Raw genomic sequence first — 16,915 nt, forward strand, 5'->3', positions numbered from 1 at the left:
CTTTTCATCTCTGCATGCTCTTTGTTCTTCAAACAAAGAGTTGACTCCACAGGATGCCTCATGGTCACACCCAGTGAGACCAGTCGTCAAGCTTGATTGGACAGGACTTTTACAGTGACATGCCCCTCTGTGATGTCACCAAGCAAACTTCAGGAAAGTTGTGCTCTCTCATAAGTCTTCCTCTTCGTCCTGAGCTGCCAACAAGCTCAGACCTTTGTTCTTTGCCCCTGAACCATCAAAGGGGGGCAGCGATTGCTCACAGACGCTCTCTCTCCTGGACCATAACTTGCCCTTGCTCACGGCCGGAGCAAACCTGAACCAGATAAGTTAGTGTGCTTAACACAAGGTTTGCAACTAACTTTCCAGCAACAAGGAGAACCAAGTTGAGTTAGCACTCCAGCGTCTAGCTCTGCAAAGACCCTGAGCAACCGGCTTCCTCAGATCTGCACCTTCGGAACAAGGACACAACAAAGACTACAGCTCAAACTGCAGCTCTATCCAGCCTTCCTCTGCCGGCTAACAAAGCAGTACACCACCAAGCGACTCTTTCTTCCATCCATTCAACGATCGGTAATGTAACAACTGGGCATAGCATCATCACAGCTTTACAGGCTGAGCAAGACTGTTTAACTTGTTGTATGTGATTTAATGTTAGGTTATTGATTAGTTGGCTTCGCCAAAGCTAAGTGTTTAATTTGCTAATACTGTTCACAAACAGATTCTTGCATGCAACTAAACAATCTCTGCACTAATCCAGACCGTTTGCAACACAAACACATTGACATAGACTCATTAACAAACAGGCTTTCAACAGAGCTACACCCAAACAGGCATCTCAAAGTTCCCGCTTCTTTTCCTTTGTCTTTGTCCTGACCACATGGTCAGACAGACACCTCCCCCAATCTGACGCCAGCTTTGATTCGGCCATCCTGTAGTTCTCTGTTGTCCGCCACTTTGTTTTGTAGGCCAACAGCTCTTTAATCACCACACCCGCCTTTGTTTCTCTAAACATGCGGACTGCTTTTGAGCTGGTCTTCTACAAACGTTTAATCTTCTCCCTTTCGGTTGAATGTGTCAGGTCAACTACACAGTTGTCCAGTTCTCTAAAATAATCATCAATCTGTTGATCACAGTTTTCTGAATCAAATAGTTCAATGTCCTTTGCCTAAAACTCAAGCACTTTAAAGTGAGAGCAGTCAGATGTCCTCTCTGGTGAAGTCAAGACTAAATTAGCATTCCTAAGGAGGTGTAAATCATGTGCTGCAGGTCTCTGAGGGTGAAAGGCAAAGGCGGAGAGATTTCCAACCCCCCCTCCCCCCTGCGCACAGATTAAGGAGTCAGAAGAGTTAGAATTTGTGGGTTTTGGTTTTGCTTTGCTCACTTTATGAATAAATATAATTTTGGAGTCAATCCTGCTGTCTGTTTAACGTTACACAAGAATAGTCAACCTCTGCTACGTCAGGAACTCCGAAATCCTTCAGGCTTTACCAATACTTTTGGTTATGGTTATTAATTTGATTATTGATCGAAATTCCAAATTGCTAGTTTAGTGAACTTTTTCAGACTGATATCTTTAACTGGTTATCATTTTTCCCTTTTCGGAAATGGTGCCCCACGAGGTGATTTAATGTAAATGAAGTCACATTATTTAACACAATTAATAAATATTATTGATAATTATTGATTGTTTCAGATAGCCAATTTGATACTTTGATTGGGGATCTGTTACGAGGTCAGGCCAGTGTTAAGGCTTAAGTCCCAACAAATGATGCGCCATAGATTCCAAACAAAAGGTATCCCTGCCTCGTAGATTCCTTACTAGTATCATTTACAACATTTAATGATGCTGCTGTGTGAGACCCAGAACTGTTTCCAACAGTCCTTTAGTTGATTCAATTTTCAGATGAATGTAGAGCAGTAAAAAGTACAGTATTTCCCTCTGAGTAGAGTAGTACAGTATATAAGCGTAAAGTAGTATTAAATATTTATGTGATGTACAAGTACCCCCGTGTTGTATTTAAATCGAGCTCTGAGTCAAAGTTGTTACTGATACATGAACGTGTGAGCAGCATTTTAATGTCACCGTTTTATTTCTCACTTATTTACTCACCTGAATGATAGCAATAAAAATTGTGACTTTAGTGAAATTATTGTAATATATCAATATAACTGTGGTGTTTCTGTGGCTGTTTCCAGCCTCCTGCTGTCTGCGTGATGTCAGAGCTGAATGACGGGAAGAGAAGCTTCAGGCGAGGAGGAGAGAGAACAGTGTCGGTCGACGTGAGTTCTTCACATGAGGTGAGTCATGTTGATGTGATGAAGGTCATCAGTTAGTGATGAATGTGACTGTCAGTCTCGTTTCTTTTTGAAATCTTCATCAGCTGTCGTCACATCAAAGCTGTGACATCACAGTGTATACAGGGCTGAACGACGCGAATGGAGATGAACTGATATATAAAGATGACGGAGCAGGTGGAGGTGACTCCATTAAATCTGTCTGTCAGCAAAGCCAACAGGAAATACAATAAAAGTCAAAACATTTTCATCACAGAACATTAAAATGTCTCCACCTCTAAATGGACGGAGCTTTGAACTGTGAAGCTTAAGTTCATGGAGTCAAAGGAGCGCCGGACTAAAACTAAAAACCTCTTGTGTTTCACCTCATTTGATGTTTTTTTCATTTAAAGTTAACCCATTAGTTACCAGTTAATGGGTGTCGATTAAATGAAACTGACATCCCTAATGTCGACAGATATCAGACAAATAAGTGTGAAACCTGAGGCCGCTATCATGAAACCGAAACATGAGAGCTGAAGATGAGCTGAAAACTACAAACACAACCTACAGCCTTTATTTCCACCAACTTGCACGGATGTTTTATGCTGCTTTCACTAGCTCTAGTTGGGTTAATTGGTCACACCAGAGATAAAAAATGAAGCATTGTTGCATTTTAGTTTTGGTTCAGCTACTTTTCACACTGACTTTTTGCAAATAAACCAAGAGGAGTAAACAGGAAGTTCTGCTGACTGACAGGTGACTCATTGATTGGACAGTTTTGGCATCATCAGAAGAGATGAGATCACTCACAGATTTCACAAACAGCAGACAGACTTACTATTGGTGTAGCTGTTGAAATCATCCTAAAATTCCGTCTGCTGTCATAAAATCCTGCAGTCGGTTCATTTTCTTTTACACCACAAACGAACCGCACCAGAGTCCGTTTGGAAGCAGACCCAGACCCTCCTTTTTGAGCGCTCTTGGATCAGTTGTTTGGTCCACACCAGGGTACGATTGACAGCTTTCACACCAGCCCAAATGAACCTTACTAACCACCGAAATGGACCTGAGCTGGTTTTAAGTGAACCAAGCAGGTTAGGTGTGAAAGCACCTTTAGTGTTTGACAGTCAAGAAGTTTTACAACAACACACTGAACCACTGGAGCTCTGGAGGTAGACGAAGCTGCAAGAACGCCAACTGTCACGTGTTATTGTACCAACAAAACAAATTGTCTTAATCACAGAATTTTATCATGACACTGACAAAGAAACCACATTTAACGTGGATCGATCACGTTGGGCTGAAACTGATTCACTTCGTTAGCATCGATCCAGCAGATTACATCTGTGTCGCTGTGACATCACTGCTGGGTGTGGTTTAAAAGCTTAAAGTAGAAGAAGAGGAAGTCACGTTTCATCCAACTCAATTACCATCTGTTTTTGTATCACCATAGAAACCAGATGCCTCAGGGAAACCCAGACCTCACCGCTGCCAGCAGTGGTGAGGTCTTTCATGTCAGCAAACCACCTGAAGAACCATCAGCGTGTCCACACAGGAGAGAGACCCTTCTGCTGTGACCTCTGTGGGACAACTTTTACTCGATTAGGCAACTTAAAAACTCACCAACGAATCCACACAGGAGAGAAACCATACCACTGCCAACAGTGTGGGAAGTCTTTCACTCAGTTGGGTACGTTGAAACTCCACCAGCGGCGACACTCGGGGGAGAAACCGTACAGCTGTAAATACTGTGAGAAGAGCTTCATTGATTCCTTTTCCTGTCAGCAACACCAACATGTGCACACCGGTGACAAACCTTTCCAGTGTCAACTCTGCTCCAAAACTTTTCTCACACGGTACAATCTGACGCAACACCAGCGGCTCCACACAGGAGGGAAATTCTACTCCTGTGAGCTGTGTGGGCGGAGTTTCAGTTATTACACCTCATACACTGTCCACCAGCGTATCCACACCGGGGAGAGACCCTACCGCTGTCGCTTTTGTGACAAAACCTTCACGTCATTGCCCAACCAAGTCTCGCATGAGCGCACCCATACAAGAGAGAAACCGTACAGCTGTGACCAGTGTGGGAAGAGTTTTAGCCACATCTCCTCCTGCCTGCTGCACAAGCGTGTCCACACTGGAGAGAAACCGTACAGCTGTCAGCACTGTAGTAAAACTTTCACATCGTCAGCCAACCTGTCCAGACATGTGCGGACTCACACAGGAGAGAAACCGTACTGGTGTGACCGCTGTAAGAAACACTTCACCTTTCCCAGTCAGCTGAAGACACACCGCTGCATCTGATTGTCACACTGCCAACATGTGATGGACACACATGGACTCAGAGCTGATTTATAGGAAGGAATAATTATATAATACCACAGTCACAACACTTTTAAGTCACCCAGTGACTCTCTGTGAACGGCCTAACATTTTTCTCTGATGGTTTCTGGACAGAATCATGTCATTTGGTCCCAATTATTAGCATCGTCACATTTAGTTGATTGATTGATTAGTTGCCCAGTGAATTAATTGACAACAATTCTAAAAATGAATTGTCTTTCTTGAGTAAAATGCTCCGAATCAGTTCTGCTGGTCGCCAGCTATCATTATGCACGGGATAACTTGAACTCACAGATTTTTTTGTTTGTTTTTGTTTAAAAAAAAAAAAAAGGATATAACAAATCTAACAGTCGCGTTTGGAACAAAAACTTAGGTTTAATTTTTGTTGACCGAGAGGCAATATCAGTACGTTTTCGTGACAATCTAATCAGATTACGTCAATAAGTCGTGCTCATGATCTGTGTCTGGAAAAACGTTATTGAAAATAGAGTTGTAATCAGGCCCTCATATTCACAGTAAGAAAAATAAAAGTCTATATTTGACACAAGCTTAAATCAACCAAAGTCTTTTCAGTGTGGTAACAGACATTTGTGATTTGAGACCCCACAATACATCATTATCATGATCTGTCAGTCACAACACATTTTATCATTGTGATTCTAAACATTTTATATATTACGATTTATCACTTTTTTCAATTGTAGAGTGTCCCCAAAGGAAAACATTATAAAAATGTTTTATCTGATAAGATAAAATTTTTCAGTCTGTTTATTTCACTTTAATTATTTTATTGCAGCAGAATGGATGTAGTGGACTGAAAAATCAATTCTTTTATTTTCTTGTAAGTTTTTTTTAGGGATGTCAGTTTTGGTTATTTTTGTTTTTGATAACCGGACACCCAGTAACTGGTAACTAACCGGTATGCAATGTACTGATTTTAAGGTATACTGTGAAATAAAAGTCTTGAAGGGGGAAAAAAATCAACTGGACCTGGAGTCATTATTTTTAAGGGGAGACTTTTTACACAAACTTCCATTAACAAAATGTTTCAGTTATTGCAATAAAAAGTTCGTTCAACCAACAGTAACTCTTCTGTTTTTAGTCCTTTAAGGATCGTTCTGACTGATAATAATATATTAGTTTAATACAGTGAAACTGCAATATTTACTGAGACAGTTATCGTACTGTGAAAATCTCATACCGATGGAATCCCACTAAGCAGTTAATTTTAAGACAAAAAATGATTTAGAGGAGGTGAAATTTTAATGTTTTGTGGTGTAAATGTTTTGCCCTTTATTTTCTGTTGTCTTTGTTGACAGACAGCTGGTTAGTCGCCCACTGCCAACCCTCCAGTCTCCACTGGTTATCCAATGTTAGCCTTGGCCGCTCTGCACTGTGCACTGGATGGGTAGAAACTAGCTAGCTGTGCTGCTTATTCTGCAGTTACTGCTGGTAACACTGTCCAGTCACGAGGACAGTGTTACTGTGGAGACATTGTGCCTACCCTCAGGTCTGCCCCAGGTCAGGTGAGTAAGCGACTTCATTTTGAGCCGTAAACCTCCTTTAGCATTGTTTTCTATGTTAGCACCACTAGCAGTGCTGACAGTGTTAACAGTGCAAACATAGTTAGCAATGCTAAAGGGTGTTTATGGCTCAAAATGAAGCCGCTTACTCCTCTGACCTGGGAGAGACCGGAGGGTGGCGCACAGTGTTTCTGCAGCAACACTGTTGGGTCAGGACGTCTTTACTAGTAGTGTTACGGCCTTGAGCCGTTGGCATTGTTTCTCCACTCTGCGTGTGTGTTCTATCCCGCTGTGTTGCAGCAGAGTGTCTCCAGCGGGCGTGTCCTACCAGCACCTAGATGGATTCCCCGGTGACTGATTGGTGCGGCGGGTTGGTGCGGGGCTCCGCCAATCAGAGGGCGACGGTGCGGGGAAAGGATATAAAAGGCTGGTGTGCCCTGCAGCCGCTGGCAGACACCTTAGAAGCTCTATTTGTGTGGTTCAGCTTTCTGTATAGTGTGAGCGTTAGCTCTTGATTTGTGTACTGTGATCGTTAGCTCTTGATTTGTGTATTATCCAGATTTGGGCCAGGGGTAAGTTCATCACTGATTTCGATCACCTGCACCCACGGTTAGGTTTTTGTCACATTGTTTAGTAACACTAGGTTTAGGGGTGCTGGTCATTTGTATTTTTGTTTTCATCATTTCACTAGAGCAGTTTGTTAGGTTTTGTTTTAAGATTGCCTGATTTGTTGTTATTCCCGATTTATGTTAAACAATAGACAGATAGCTCCATTTTATTTTAAGGAGTCCTCTTTCGGTTATATTTATTTGTTGATTTGACAGCACCTGGCGGCCCTTTTCTGTTGACTTCATTATTAATTTCCATTTGTCTTTATAAATAAACACACTTTAATTTGCAATCCTTCCATCGGGTTGTGCGTGTGTGTTACTTCCCTTTTCCCGTAACGAGCTGGGTTTGTAACAAGCAGTAATCGCTAAATGAGTGGCAACACTAGCTACGCAGCGGCAGCGGCTGATAGCTAACCAGCATAGCATGAAAACCTCACTAGCTTTATTGTGGTAAAGCATAGTGGTAGAACTGCTACTAAACTGAAGAGCTTAATTGACGTCACTAGATTATATATTTAAAAAATCAGTACATGGTGTTGGTGTATTGATACAATATTGCCTGGCAAAATACTGCAATACTGTGCTGTATCAATTTTTTTTCTCCGCCCATATTTGTGACACAAGGTGTGTTCGTAACTAGTCACCCTGAGCACCAGAGCACTCTGGCACAAACTGGACTGTTCAGAAATCCGGGGCAGAATTAGACGCTGTCAGAGCGGCAGAGTGCCAAGCACAGTGACAGAAAAATAGAATCGTTAATTAATTCATGCAGATATCAAACGTTCAACGGAAAATTGGCAGTGACCTGACCTGTTACAGGCCGGGGGTGTGTGTGTGGAGAAGTTATGGTCCAGCCAGGACCTGGCCCAATCAGGTTATGAATTACACTTAAAAAAATGTTTTTTTTAAAAAATATTTTCTTGTGTTATTCGAAGTACATTTAGGCACCAAATATGTTTCCATACTTTTGACTTCAAAATGAACCAAAACCACAATGAACAGTTAAAAAAAAGGCTTTTATGGAAAATTCAACAGATGAATGACTTCAGCTCTAAAACCATTAATCAATGTATTGGAAAATAATCCATGATGAAAACATGGAGACTCCCTCTTTAATATTTGTTGTTTTTTCCACCTCTGGCCTGAATAATTTACCAGTTTGGTTATTATAAAGTTTTGTTAGTGTGTGCATGTGAGTCAGTGGGTCACTGTTGGTACACTGGTCTTCCAGCAGAGGGCGGCCTCGTTTCATCATCAGCTGCAGAGCAATCAATCAAGACAAACAGGAAGTGATGAAGTCTGTTAGTTGTATACAGACGTTATAAGCAAAGAACAGTAAAGTAACATTCAGACTAGTTTAAATAAACAATCTGATTGTATTTACCATATTTGCTGAGCAACAGTTTTGTGTGACAGGAGTTAAAGGCCTGTCCCAATTAAAGGTCCAGCTGCTGATTATTTTTCTGTTTCAGCTCTCAGTCGAGTTAATGACCCTGAAAATAACTGTGACTGTCAAACGTCCACATGTTGACGGAGCTGCTGGTGTTCAGACAGAGAGAGTGCGGAGGTTACTGTGGTAATTACAGGGTTAACGAGCAGGGCTGTAACCACACACACACACACACACACACACTGTGAGCTCGACAGATTCCTCAGTTTACAACGTGAGGAAGGAAACCTGTGATTTACTTTACTCTGTGTGTGTGTGTGTGTGTGTGTGTGTGTGTGTGTGTGTGTGTGTGCTCGCTCTAAAGCAGATGTTAAACACACCCTCCTCTTCCTCTTCCTCTCTCTTTCTCCCTGCAGGTGATGCTGAAGAGGTTAAAGGTCACTGGGTCAATTTTATAATTATTATTGTATAATGATGTCACTCAGTCTGACATGGTTTAGAGTGTAACTAAGTACATTTACTCAAGGACCAGTACACATTAGAAGAGCTTGTACTTTACTTGAGTCTTAATGTATCTGACAGTTTTAGTTCCTTCACAGATTAAAATATAAGACGAGTTTAAATACACACATAGTATAAAATGCAAGTCTTTGCCAAAAGGCTATTTTTCATCTGTAGTCCCTCGGTCCAGATGTTACACAAGGCTACCTAAAATTAAAATGAACCAAAAAAAAAGATACACGCAAAACGACACAGTTTTACGGAAGTGTATTGCATTCACTTGACAAATAAAAAAAAATCTGTTTTATTGAGTAATTTTTTCTGTTTTTCGGGGTAATTTTTTCTGAGATAAGAGAGCAATAGAACAACAGACGCTTTCATTCCTTTCTTGAGAGCTCGATAAAAGACGAGTATCTCCCAGTGTCTCAAACCCAAAACAAAGTAAAACTGGATTAAACTAAACAAGCAGGTCATGTTTGCTTCCATTATATCGAGCTCTCAAGAAAGGAATGAAAGCATCAGTTGTTCTATTGCTGTCTTAACTCAAAAAAATTACCCCAAAAAACAGAAGAAAAAAAATTACTACGAAAAACAGAACCCCCCCCCTGAAAAACAGGAAAAAAATTACCCCGAAAAACAGAAAAAAAATTACACAGAAAAACAGAAAACAATACCACGAAAAACAGGAAAAGAAATTACCCTAAAAAACAGAAAAAAATTACCATGAAAAACAGAAAAATAAAAAGAAATTACTCCAAAAAACTGAAAAAAATTACTCAATAAAACAGTTTTTTTTTTTTTTTGTCAAGTGAATGCAATACGCTTCCGTACAGTTTAAAGACTTCTCTGAACACATCAACAAGATGATTTTAACTTGATTTTTTAGTCACATCATGTAATGATCATCAGATGTGTGATTCAGTGCTCGAGGAAATGTTGGTGCAATACAACAATTTAAAAAAAAAAAAAAAATAGTTGGTTACTGAAAGTGTTATAATAATGTCGACTCTTTCACTTTTTTTTTTCTTTTTTTCTGTTCAAATGTGGAGGACTCGGGGAGCTGGGACGTCTTGGGCCACTCTGAGGAAGAGGAGGGTAAGGAGCACCAGTCTGCATCAGGACGATCTGAGGGACCCGGATCATCAGATTCCAAATACAAGGTACCTGCAGTATGTTCCCTTACTGAAGTGCAGTTTTGTGGTGCTTGGATATACCCTACTTTTTACTGCACTACATTTGTCTGACAGCTTTAGTTACTTTACAGATTCACCAAAATTATTAGAATTCATCCCGAGGGGAACATGAACCAAACCTCACGATAAATAATCCACCCAACTGTTGACGAACAGATATTTCAGTCTGGAATCAGGAAGAGTTCGTTTGCGAAGTGTACGTACTCATATTGAAGAGAAGATGGCCGCACACTGGACCCTCCCACAACTAACTCTGTTAGCACCACCAGCCATGCAGACATTGCTAATGGTGCTAACAGAGCTAACAATGCTAACAAGGTTGACAATGCTAAAGGGGGCGTGTGGCTCAAAATGCAGCTGCTTTCTCATTGTGGTGACGTGAGGGGAGACCAGAGGGCGGGCACAACATTTTAACAAGGACGTTGTTGTGCCGGGACGGTGTTACTCCTAGTCATGGCTAAATGAGCGGCGCCGTTAGCTAGGTTTCACCTGACCCAGGGGTTGCACAGTGCAGTAAACTAATGAGTAGCAAAATTAACCGATAGACTGACGTGTAACTGGTCAAAAATATTCTCGGCGGTCAACTCCTCACATCGTTTGCTTTAACAATTAAAAGAATAAGTAAGTGCTCAAATTAGGTTGAAATAAATATGAAAATAAATCCATACGTGCATAAATAACTAAAGTTTATAATTAAAGAGGGCATAAATAAATATCTTAAATTTGATTCTACATTTTTGTTCAACTAATACTAATATTAATAAACTTAATTTGTTTAGCACTTTTATAAACAGTTTCAAAGTGCTTTACAGAATCAGATATTTATTCATTAATTTTTGTGTCTGTATGTTAATGAGGTAGGAAGTCCTAACCTCTGTAGTTGTTTTTAACCATTTCTCTATTTGTTTATTTATTCCTTTATGTTTTTATTCATTTCTGTATTTAAATATGTCATTTTTTGTCTGTCAGAAAAAAACTGAAGCACTGATTTTGAGTTCTCAGTGTGTGGGAGGTGATTTCAAATCCTGTTTTAAGTTTCTTAAGGAGCGAGAACTGTATTCTGTCCAGGTGAGATACTTGTCTTCCAGTCATAATTTGACAGGTGGGACCTTCACATAATCCGCTCCAAATTAATCTATATTTTTAAAGTCATTACTAAAAGTGTGTGTCATATAAAAACTAAAGTGATGGTCAAAGTTGTCACAGTGAAATTTAAGGTGTGCTGATGGATTCACGTCATCAACTCATGCATTGAGTAACATTACAAGTTAACGTTCCACCTTAAAAGTTGCCGGCAGTCGGCCCAGTGAATGAAGTTATTTTTTCCTCTTTCATTTTATAGTTGTAGTTTACTGATGTATGAACAGAGGTTACATAAAACCAGAGTGAGCGTCCTCTACTGACCAATCAGACTGCAGGGTTTCTAGCTCCACCTTTTAGTACCAGATCTGTGTGCTAGGTACCCCAACAGAGGGGGGGCCAAACATGGGGGCGCTAAGGAACGCTTCTGTTGGTACCATCCACAACTTTACACTGTGGAGACAGAAACTATGAACTGAACTGCTCGGTGGAAACAATGCTTAACTGATGTCTCAACAGATGAATCGATGATAAAAACAAAAAAACTGTAAGTAACAAGATGTGTTCATATAATAACTGTTCCTCTTCTCTTTATCAACAGGATGTGATGTCACCTGTCCCTCAGACAATGTGAGTGGGACCAAAATCAGCCACAGTAAGTACTCTTCTTCTAATGAAAAAAAAAAAATAAAAATGAAAAAGAGGCAGGTACTTTATTTAAAATATCACAAATTAATTAACAACTTTTTCAATACAAACGATATGTGTCAATACACAAGACATATATTTACAAAACCTGATAAACTGACCATATATATGAAAGTTATGACAATATGACTCATCTGGTCTTTCAAAAAATATTTACACAAGTAAAAAAGTCTTAAAAAGTTCATTAAGAGCAGATATACAGAATATTACAATAACAATGATTCCAGATCTCAAATTAAGTTTGAAGCTGATTTTAGTGACTAGTTTTATTAGTCTCCATGTTTTCAGACCAGTCGGCTCCCTGAGCATCGATTCTTCTCACTACAAACAAAAGAACCAAACAAACCAAACCAACCTCGTGTTCAGGTTAAAAAGTAAAAATCTTGAGAATATTTAACACAGAAACAAAGTTCAGTTTGCAGTGAATGTTTGACCAAGTGTTCAGTTTGAACCCACTTTGATCTGCAGAGGAAATAATGACACACACACACACTGCTGGTGTTCATTTAGTCAGTCTGTCGGGGCTTCAGTTAAAGCTCCCGCTACTTCAACACGAACTACAACAAAAACAAAAATTCAAAAGTTTCTTTCTTTATCTCCAAAACAGACAGTTCAACAAATAAGGCAGGAAATTCATGACAAACAGTTTATTATTTTAAAGATAGTTTCTATTAAACAGGAAAAAAACAGCACCACAGTCCTTTGAATTATTTTTATATTCAATTCAGTTTAAAGTTCAGTGTTAAACGAAAAACCGTCCACTGTGCGACGACTGCTCAGTGTCCTCATACCGCCGTGATGTCATCGACATGCCCCCTGTCTCAGAGTGACATCATCAACAGCAATTTGTCCTCGCCGTCCTTTCCTCCGCTCGGCCTTCAACAACACCTGCACACACACGCACACACACACACACACGTGTCATCAACAACAACACAGATACTCACACAAACCCAAAATAATTCGTGTGTGTGTGTGTGTGTGTGTGTGTGTGTGTGTGTGTGTGTGTGTGTGTGTGTGTGTCTCACCTTGTCCAGATAGTGTGTCGTCAAGGTCACCTGTGTGTGTCTCCAGCCATGTCCACCTGTCCTGCTCCAGAGGGCAGAGCCGTACCTGCAACAGCCAGGTGGTCACACAGGTGGTTCACACAAAAGTCATTTTAGTCATGTTAGATAAAATAATTAACTGTAAATGGAATTATGTGAGGATATAACTGGCTATGATACCTTTGGTCTCGTCCCTTTTTCCTGATGAACAGTTGCAGCACGCCCACATGATGTCCTGTCAGCCAATGGGAGAAGGAGAAACATAGGTCGCCATGGCTCCACGGCGGGACTATTTGGATGGCTAATCTAGCACCGCGGATGCTCCTTTGTCCCGCTTTCAACTCTGGAACGGACAAGTACTGCCCACCTGAAAGGCAAAATAATTTTATATTGTTGAATTAAAAAAAAAAAAAAATGTATTTCAGTATAACTGTTTAAAATTCACAGTAAAGTATTTCAAAAAATGAAATAGTATAGTATGTCAAAAAAATGTTAAGAGTCCTAGTGTAGTATGTCGAAAAAACTGACAAAAACATTGTAGCGTCGTATGTCCTAAAAAGTGTTAAAAACGTAATCGCATTGTATTTCGAAAAAGTGTTTAAAACGCCATCGTATTGTATGTCAAAGAAAATCTTCATATCATATGTCGAAAAAGTGTTAAAAATTGCCTTGGTATACTATGTATAAAAAAACAAACGCTTAAAAGTCATAGTATAGTATGTTGAAAAAAACTGCCAAAAAAGTCTTAGTACAGCATGTCGAAAAAGTCATTGTATAGTATGTCGAAAAAAATCAGACAAAAACTAAATAGCATAGTATGTTTAAAAAAAAAAAAAACGGACAAAAAAGTCATAGTATAGTATGTAAAAAAAGCTGTCATGCATGTCAAGGTATGGTAAGTCAAAAAAACTGCTAAAATCGTAATACAATAGTGTGCCAAAAAAAAGTAATAGTACACTATGTTGTTACAAAGTGTTACAAACGTCATTGTATACTATGTTGAAGAAAGAAACATCATAGTATAGAATGTCGAATAAACTGCTAAAAACATCATAGTATAGTATTTCAAAAGAACTGACAAAAACGTCATGGTTGCATGTGTGGAAAAAAGTGTTTAAAGTGTTTTAGTATAGAATGTTGAAAAAAACTGCTCATAACATCACAGTATAGTATGTCGAAAAAGTCATCGTATAATATTTCGAAAAACATCATAGGATAGTATGTAAAAAAGAAAATGTCACAGTATAGCATGTCGAGAAAACTTACAAAGATGTTATACTACAGTGTGTCCAAAAACGTCATAGTACAGTATGTCGAAAAAACTGCTGAAAAAGTCATAGTATAGCATGTTGAAAAAACTGAAAAATCATTATAGTGTAACATGTCAAAAACTGTCATAGTATAGTACGTCGAAAAATTGTTAAAAATGTCATAGTATAGTACGTCGAAAAATTGTTAAAAATGTCATAGTATAGAATGTCCAAAAAGTATTTAAAATATCATAGTATAGTATGTCATAAAACGACATAGTATAATATGTCATAGTATAGTGTGTCCAAAAAACCCTGCTAAATCCGTCCTAGTACAGTTTGTCGAAATAACTGCTCAAAACGTTATAGTATAACGTCCAAAAAACTGACAGAAAAGTCATAGGGTTGTATGTCAAAAAACGACGTGTATAATATGTCAAAAAAGTGTTTAAAACATCACAGTATAGTATGTAAAAAAAACAACATACCATTGTATTTCGAAAAAAGTCTTAATATAGTATGTTGAAAAGAAGTCATATTATACAGTAGTATGTTGAAAGGGGGAAAAAAAAAGTCTAAAAAGTGCTAGAAAAGTCATAGTACAGTATGTAGAAAAAATGCTCCAAAAGTCATAGTATAGCATATTGAATAAAGTGTTAAAACATGTCAAAGTATAGCATTTAAAAAAAAAAATTTTTTTTTTTTTTAAGTGCATAAAATGTTAGTCCAGTATGCCAAAAATACTCAGGTAAGTCACAGTACAGTATGGTAAAATAAGTCATTATAGTAGTAGTAAAAGTATACCACACAAAAATGTCCTCATATTTTTCTGTAAAAGTGTCTTTTCCAGTAATGTGGATGTGTTAAAGTTGTTTTGTTTGGCTTCCGATAGGTGTGTGCCAGGATCTGGAGACCATTGGTCAGCAGCTCTTGCAGGTGATTGGAGCACATTGATGATAGCCCCCTACATTAAGAGCCAAGATAGGGTCGGCTTCACGACAGAGGAATGGCACATCTTCCAACTGGCCATACAAGCACCCACAAACAGATGAAATATAGCATTTACCATCCTGATGACTGTATTTTGTTGGAGGTCGTAGGGTTGTTTCTCCTGTGTATTTACCTTAGGGAGGCTGGTGACTGTATTGTGGTTTATTTTCTTCAGGTTAGATTGGTTGCTCCTGGAGTTTAGATTTGTTTTTGATTGTTTTGTTGGCCTCGACACAAACTGAAGTCTGAGCGGATCCCAGTGTTTTCATTTAAGGTCATAAATAAAATTTGTGTTTGTGATCTGTCTCTTTATTTTGAAGCACTGAACGTTTGAAATACTATACCATGACTTTTTATGACAAATAATGCATTGACTTTTTCATGATTTTTTTCAACATACTATACTATGACGTTTTGGCACTTTTTTCAACATACTATACGATGACTTTTTTCGACATACTATACTATGGCTTTTTTTCGACATACTATACTATGACTTTTTTCGACATACTATACTGTGACTTTTTTTCGACATACTATACTATGACTTTTTTTCGACATGCTATACTATGATTTTCTGGCACTTTTTTAAACATACTACACTGTGACTTTTTTCGACATACTATACTATGACTTTTTTTCGACATACTATACTATGATGTTTTTCGACATACTATACTATGACTTTTTTCGACAATATGCTATGACTTTTTTCAACATACTACACTATGACGTTTTTCGACAGACTATACTATGACTTTTTTCGACATACTACACTATGACTTTTTTTCGACATACTATATGACTTTTTTCGACATACTATACTATAACGTTTTTCGACATACTATACTCTGACTTTTTTCAAAATAATATACTATAACGTTTTTCGACATACTATACTCTGACTTTTTTCAAAATAATATACTATGACGTTTTTTGACATACTATACTCTGACTTTTTTCAAAATAATATACTATGACGTTTTTCGACATACTATACTCTGACTTTTTTCAAAATAATATACTATGACGTTTTTCGACATACTATACTATGACTTTTTTTCGACATACTATATGACTTTTTTCGACATACTATACTATGATGTTTTTCGACATACTATACTATGACTTTTTTTCGACATACTATACTATGATGTTTTTCGACATACTATACTATGATTTTCTGGCACTTTTTTCGACATACTATACTATGACTTTTTTCGACAATATGCTATGACTTTTTTTCAACGTACTATACTATGACTTTTTTCGACATGCTATACTATGATTTTCTGGCACTTTTTTCAACATACTACACTCTGACTTTTTTCGACATACTATACTATGACTTTTTTTCAACTTACTATACTATAACTTTTTCCGACATACTATACTATGACTTTTTTTCAACATACTACACTATGACTTTTTCCGACATACTATACTATGACGTTTTTCGACAGACTATACTATGACTTTTTCGACATACTATACTATGACTTTTTTTCGACATACTATACTATGACTTTTTTCGACATACTATACCATGATGTTTTTCGACATAGTATACTATGACTTTTTTTCGACATACTATACTATGATGTTTTTCGACATACTATACTATGATTTTCTGGCACTTTTTTCGACATACTATACTATGACTTTTTTCGACAATATGCTATGACTTTTTTTCAACGTACTATACTATTACTTTTTTCGACATGCTATACTATGATTTTCTGGCACTTTTTTCAACATACTACACTCTGACTTTTTTCGACATACTATACTATGACTTTTTTTCAACTTACTATACTATAACTTTTTCCGACATACTATACTATGACTTTTTTTCAACATACTACACTATGACTTTTTCCGACATACTATACTATGACGTTTTTCGACAGACTATACTATGACTTTTTTCGACATGCTATACTAAGATTTTTTTCCACATACTATACTATGACTTTTTTTCAACGTACTATACTATGACT

At 38.0% G+C, this 16,915-nt stretch overlaps 2 protein-coding genes across 3 annotated transcripts in view; one reads left to right on the forward strand and one right to left on the reverse strand.

Moving 5' to 3' along the window:
* LOC126404359 (zinc finger protein 883-like) lies at positions 1–13,022 on the forward strand. 2 transcript variants are annotated; one of them, XR_007571438.1, is made up of 6 exons: positions 1–570; positions 2,197–2,298; positions 9,698–9,808; positions 11,523–11,576; positions 12,667–12,767; positions 12,888–13,022. XR_007571438.1 is itself a non-coding variant. In XM_050067539.1 (3 exons), the coding sequence occupies exon 3, from the start codon at positions 3,790–3,792 to the stop codon at positions 4,582–4,584; it is 795 nt and encodes a 264-aa protein (XP_049923496.1). In that variant the 5' UTR covers positions 20–570; positions 2,197–2,298; positions 3,731–3,789; the 3' UTR covers positions 4,585–7,073. The 2 variants fall into 2 exon arrangements, 1 of the variants encoding a protein (XP_049923496.1); XM_050067539.1 differs by lacking the exons at positions 9,698–9,808; positions 11,523–11,576; positions 12,667–12,767; positions 12,888–13,022 and adding an exon at positions 3,731–7,073 and having other exon boundaries at positions 20–570.
* The window catches only part of LOC126404302 (nephronectin-like), a 19,135-nt gene continuing 13,835 nt past the window's right edge, over positions 11,616–16,915 (reverse strand). Inside the window, exons 11-13 of the mRNA XM_050067453.1 lie at positions 12,856–13,042; positions 12,658–12,742; positions 11,616–12,517 (exon numbers count right to left, since the gene is read on the reverse strand). Of these exons, the coding sequence (XP_049923410.1) occupies positions 12,431–12,517; positions 12,658–12,742; positions 12,856–13,042 (359 nt within the window). The 3' untranslated portion in view covers positions 11,616–12,430. The remainder of the gene's footprint in view (positions 12,518–12,657; positions 12,743–12,855; positions 13,043–16,915) is intronic.

The sequence above is a fragment of the Epinephelus moara genome, chromosome 17, assembly GCF_006386435.1.
Source record: "Epinephelus moara isolate mb chromosome 17, YSFRI_EMoa_1.0, whole genome shotgun sequence".
Classification (NCBI taxonomy): domain Eukaryota; kingdom Metazoa; phylum Chordata; class Actinopteri; order Perciformes; family Serranidae; genus Epinephelus; species Epinephelus moara.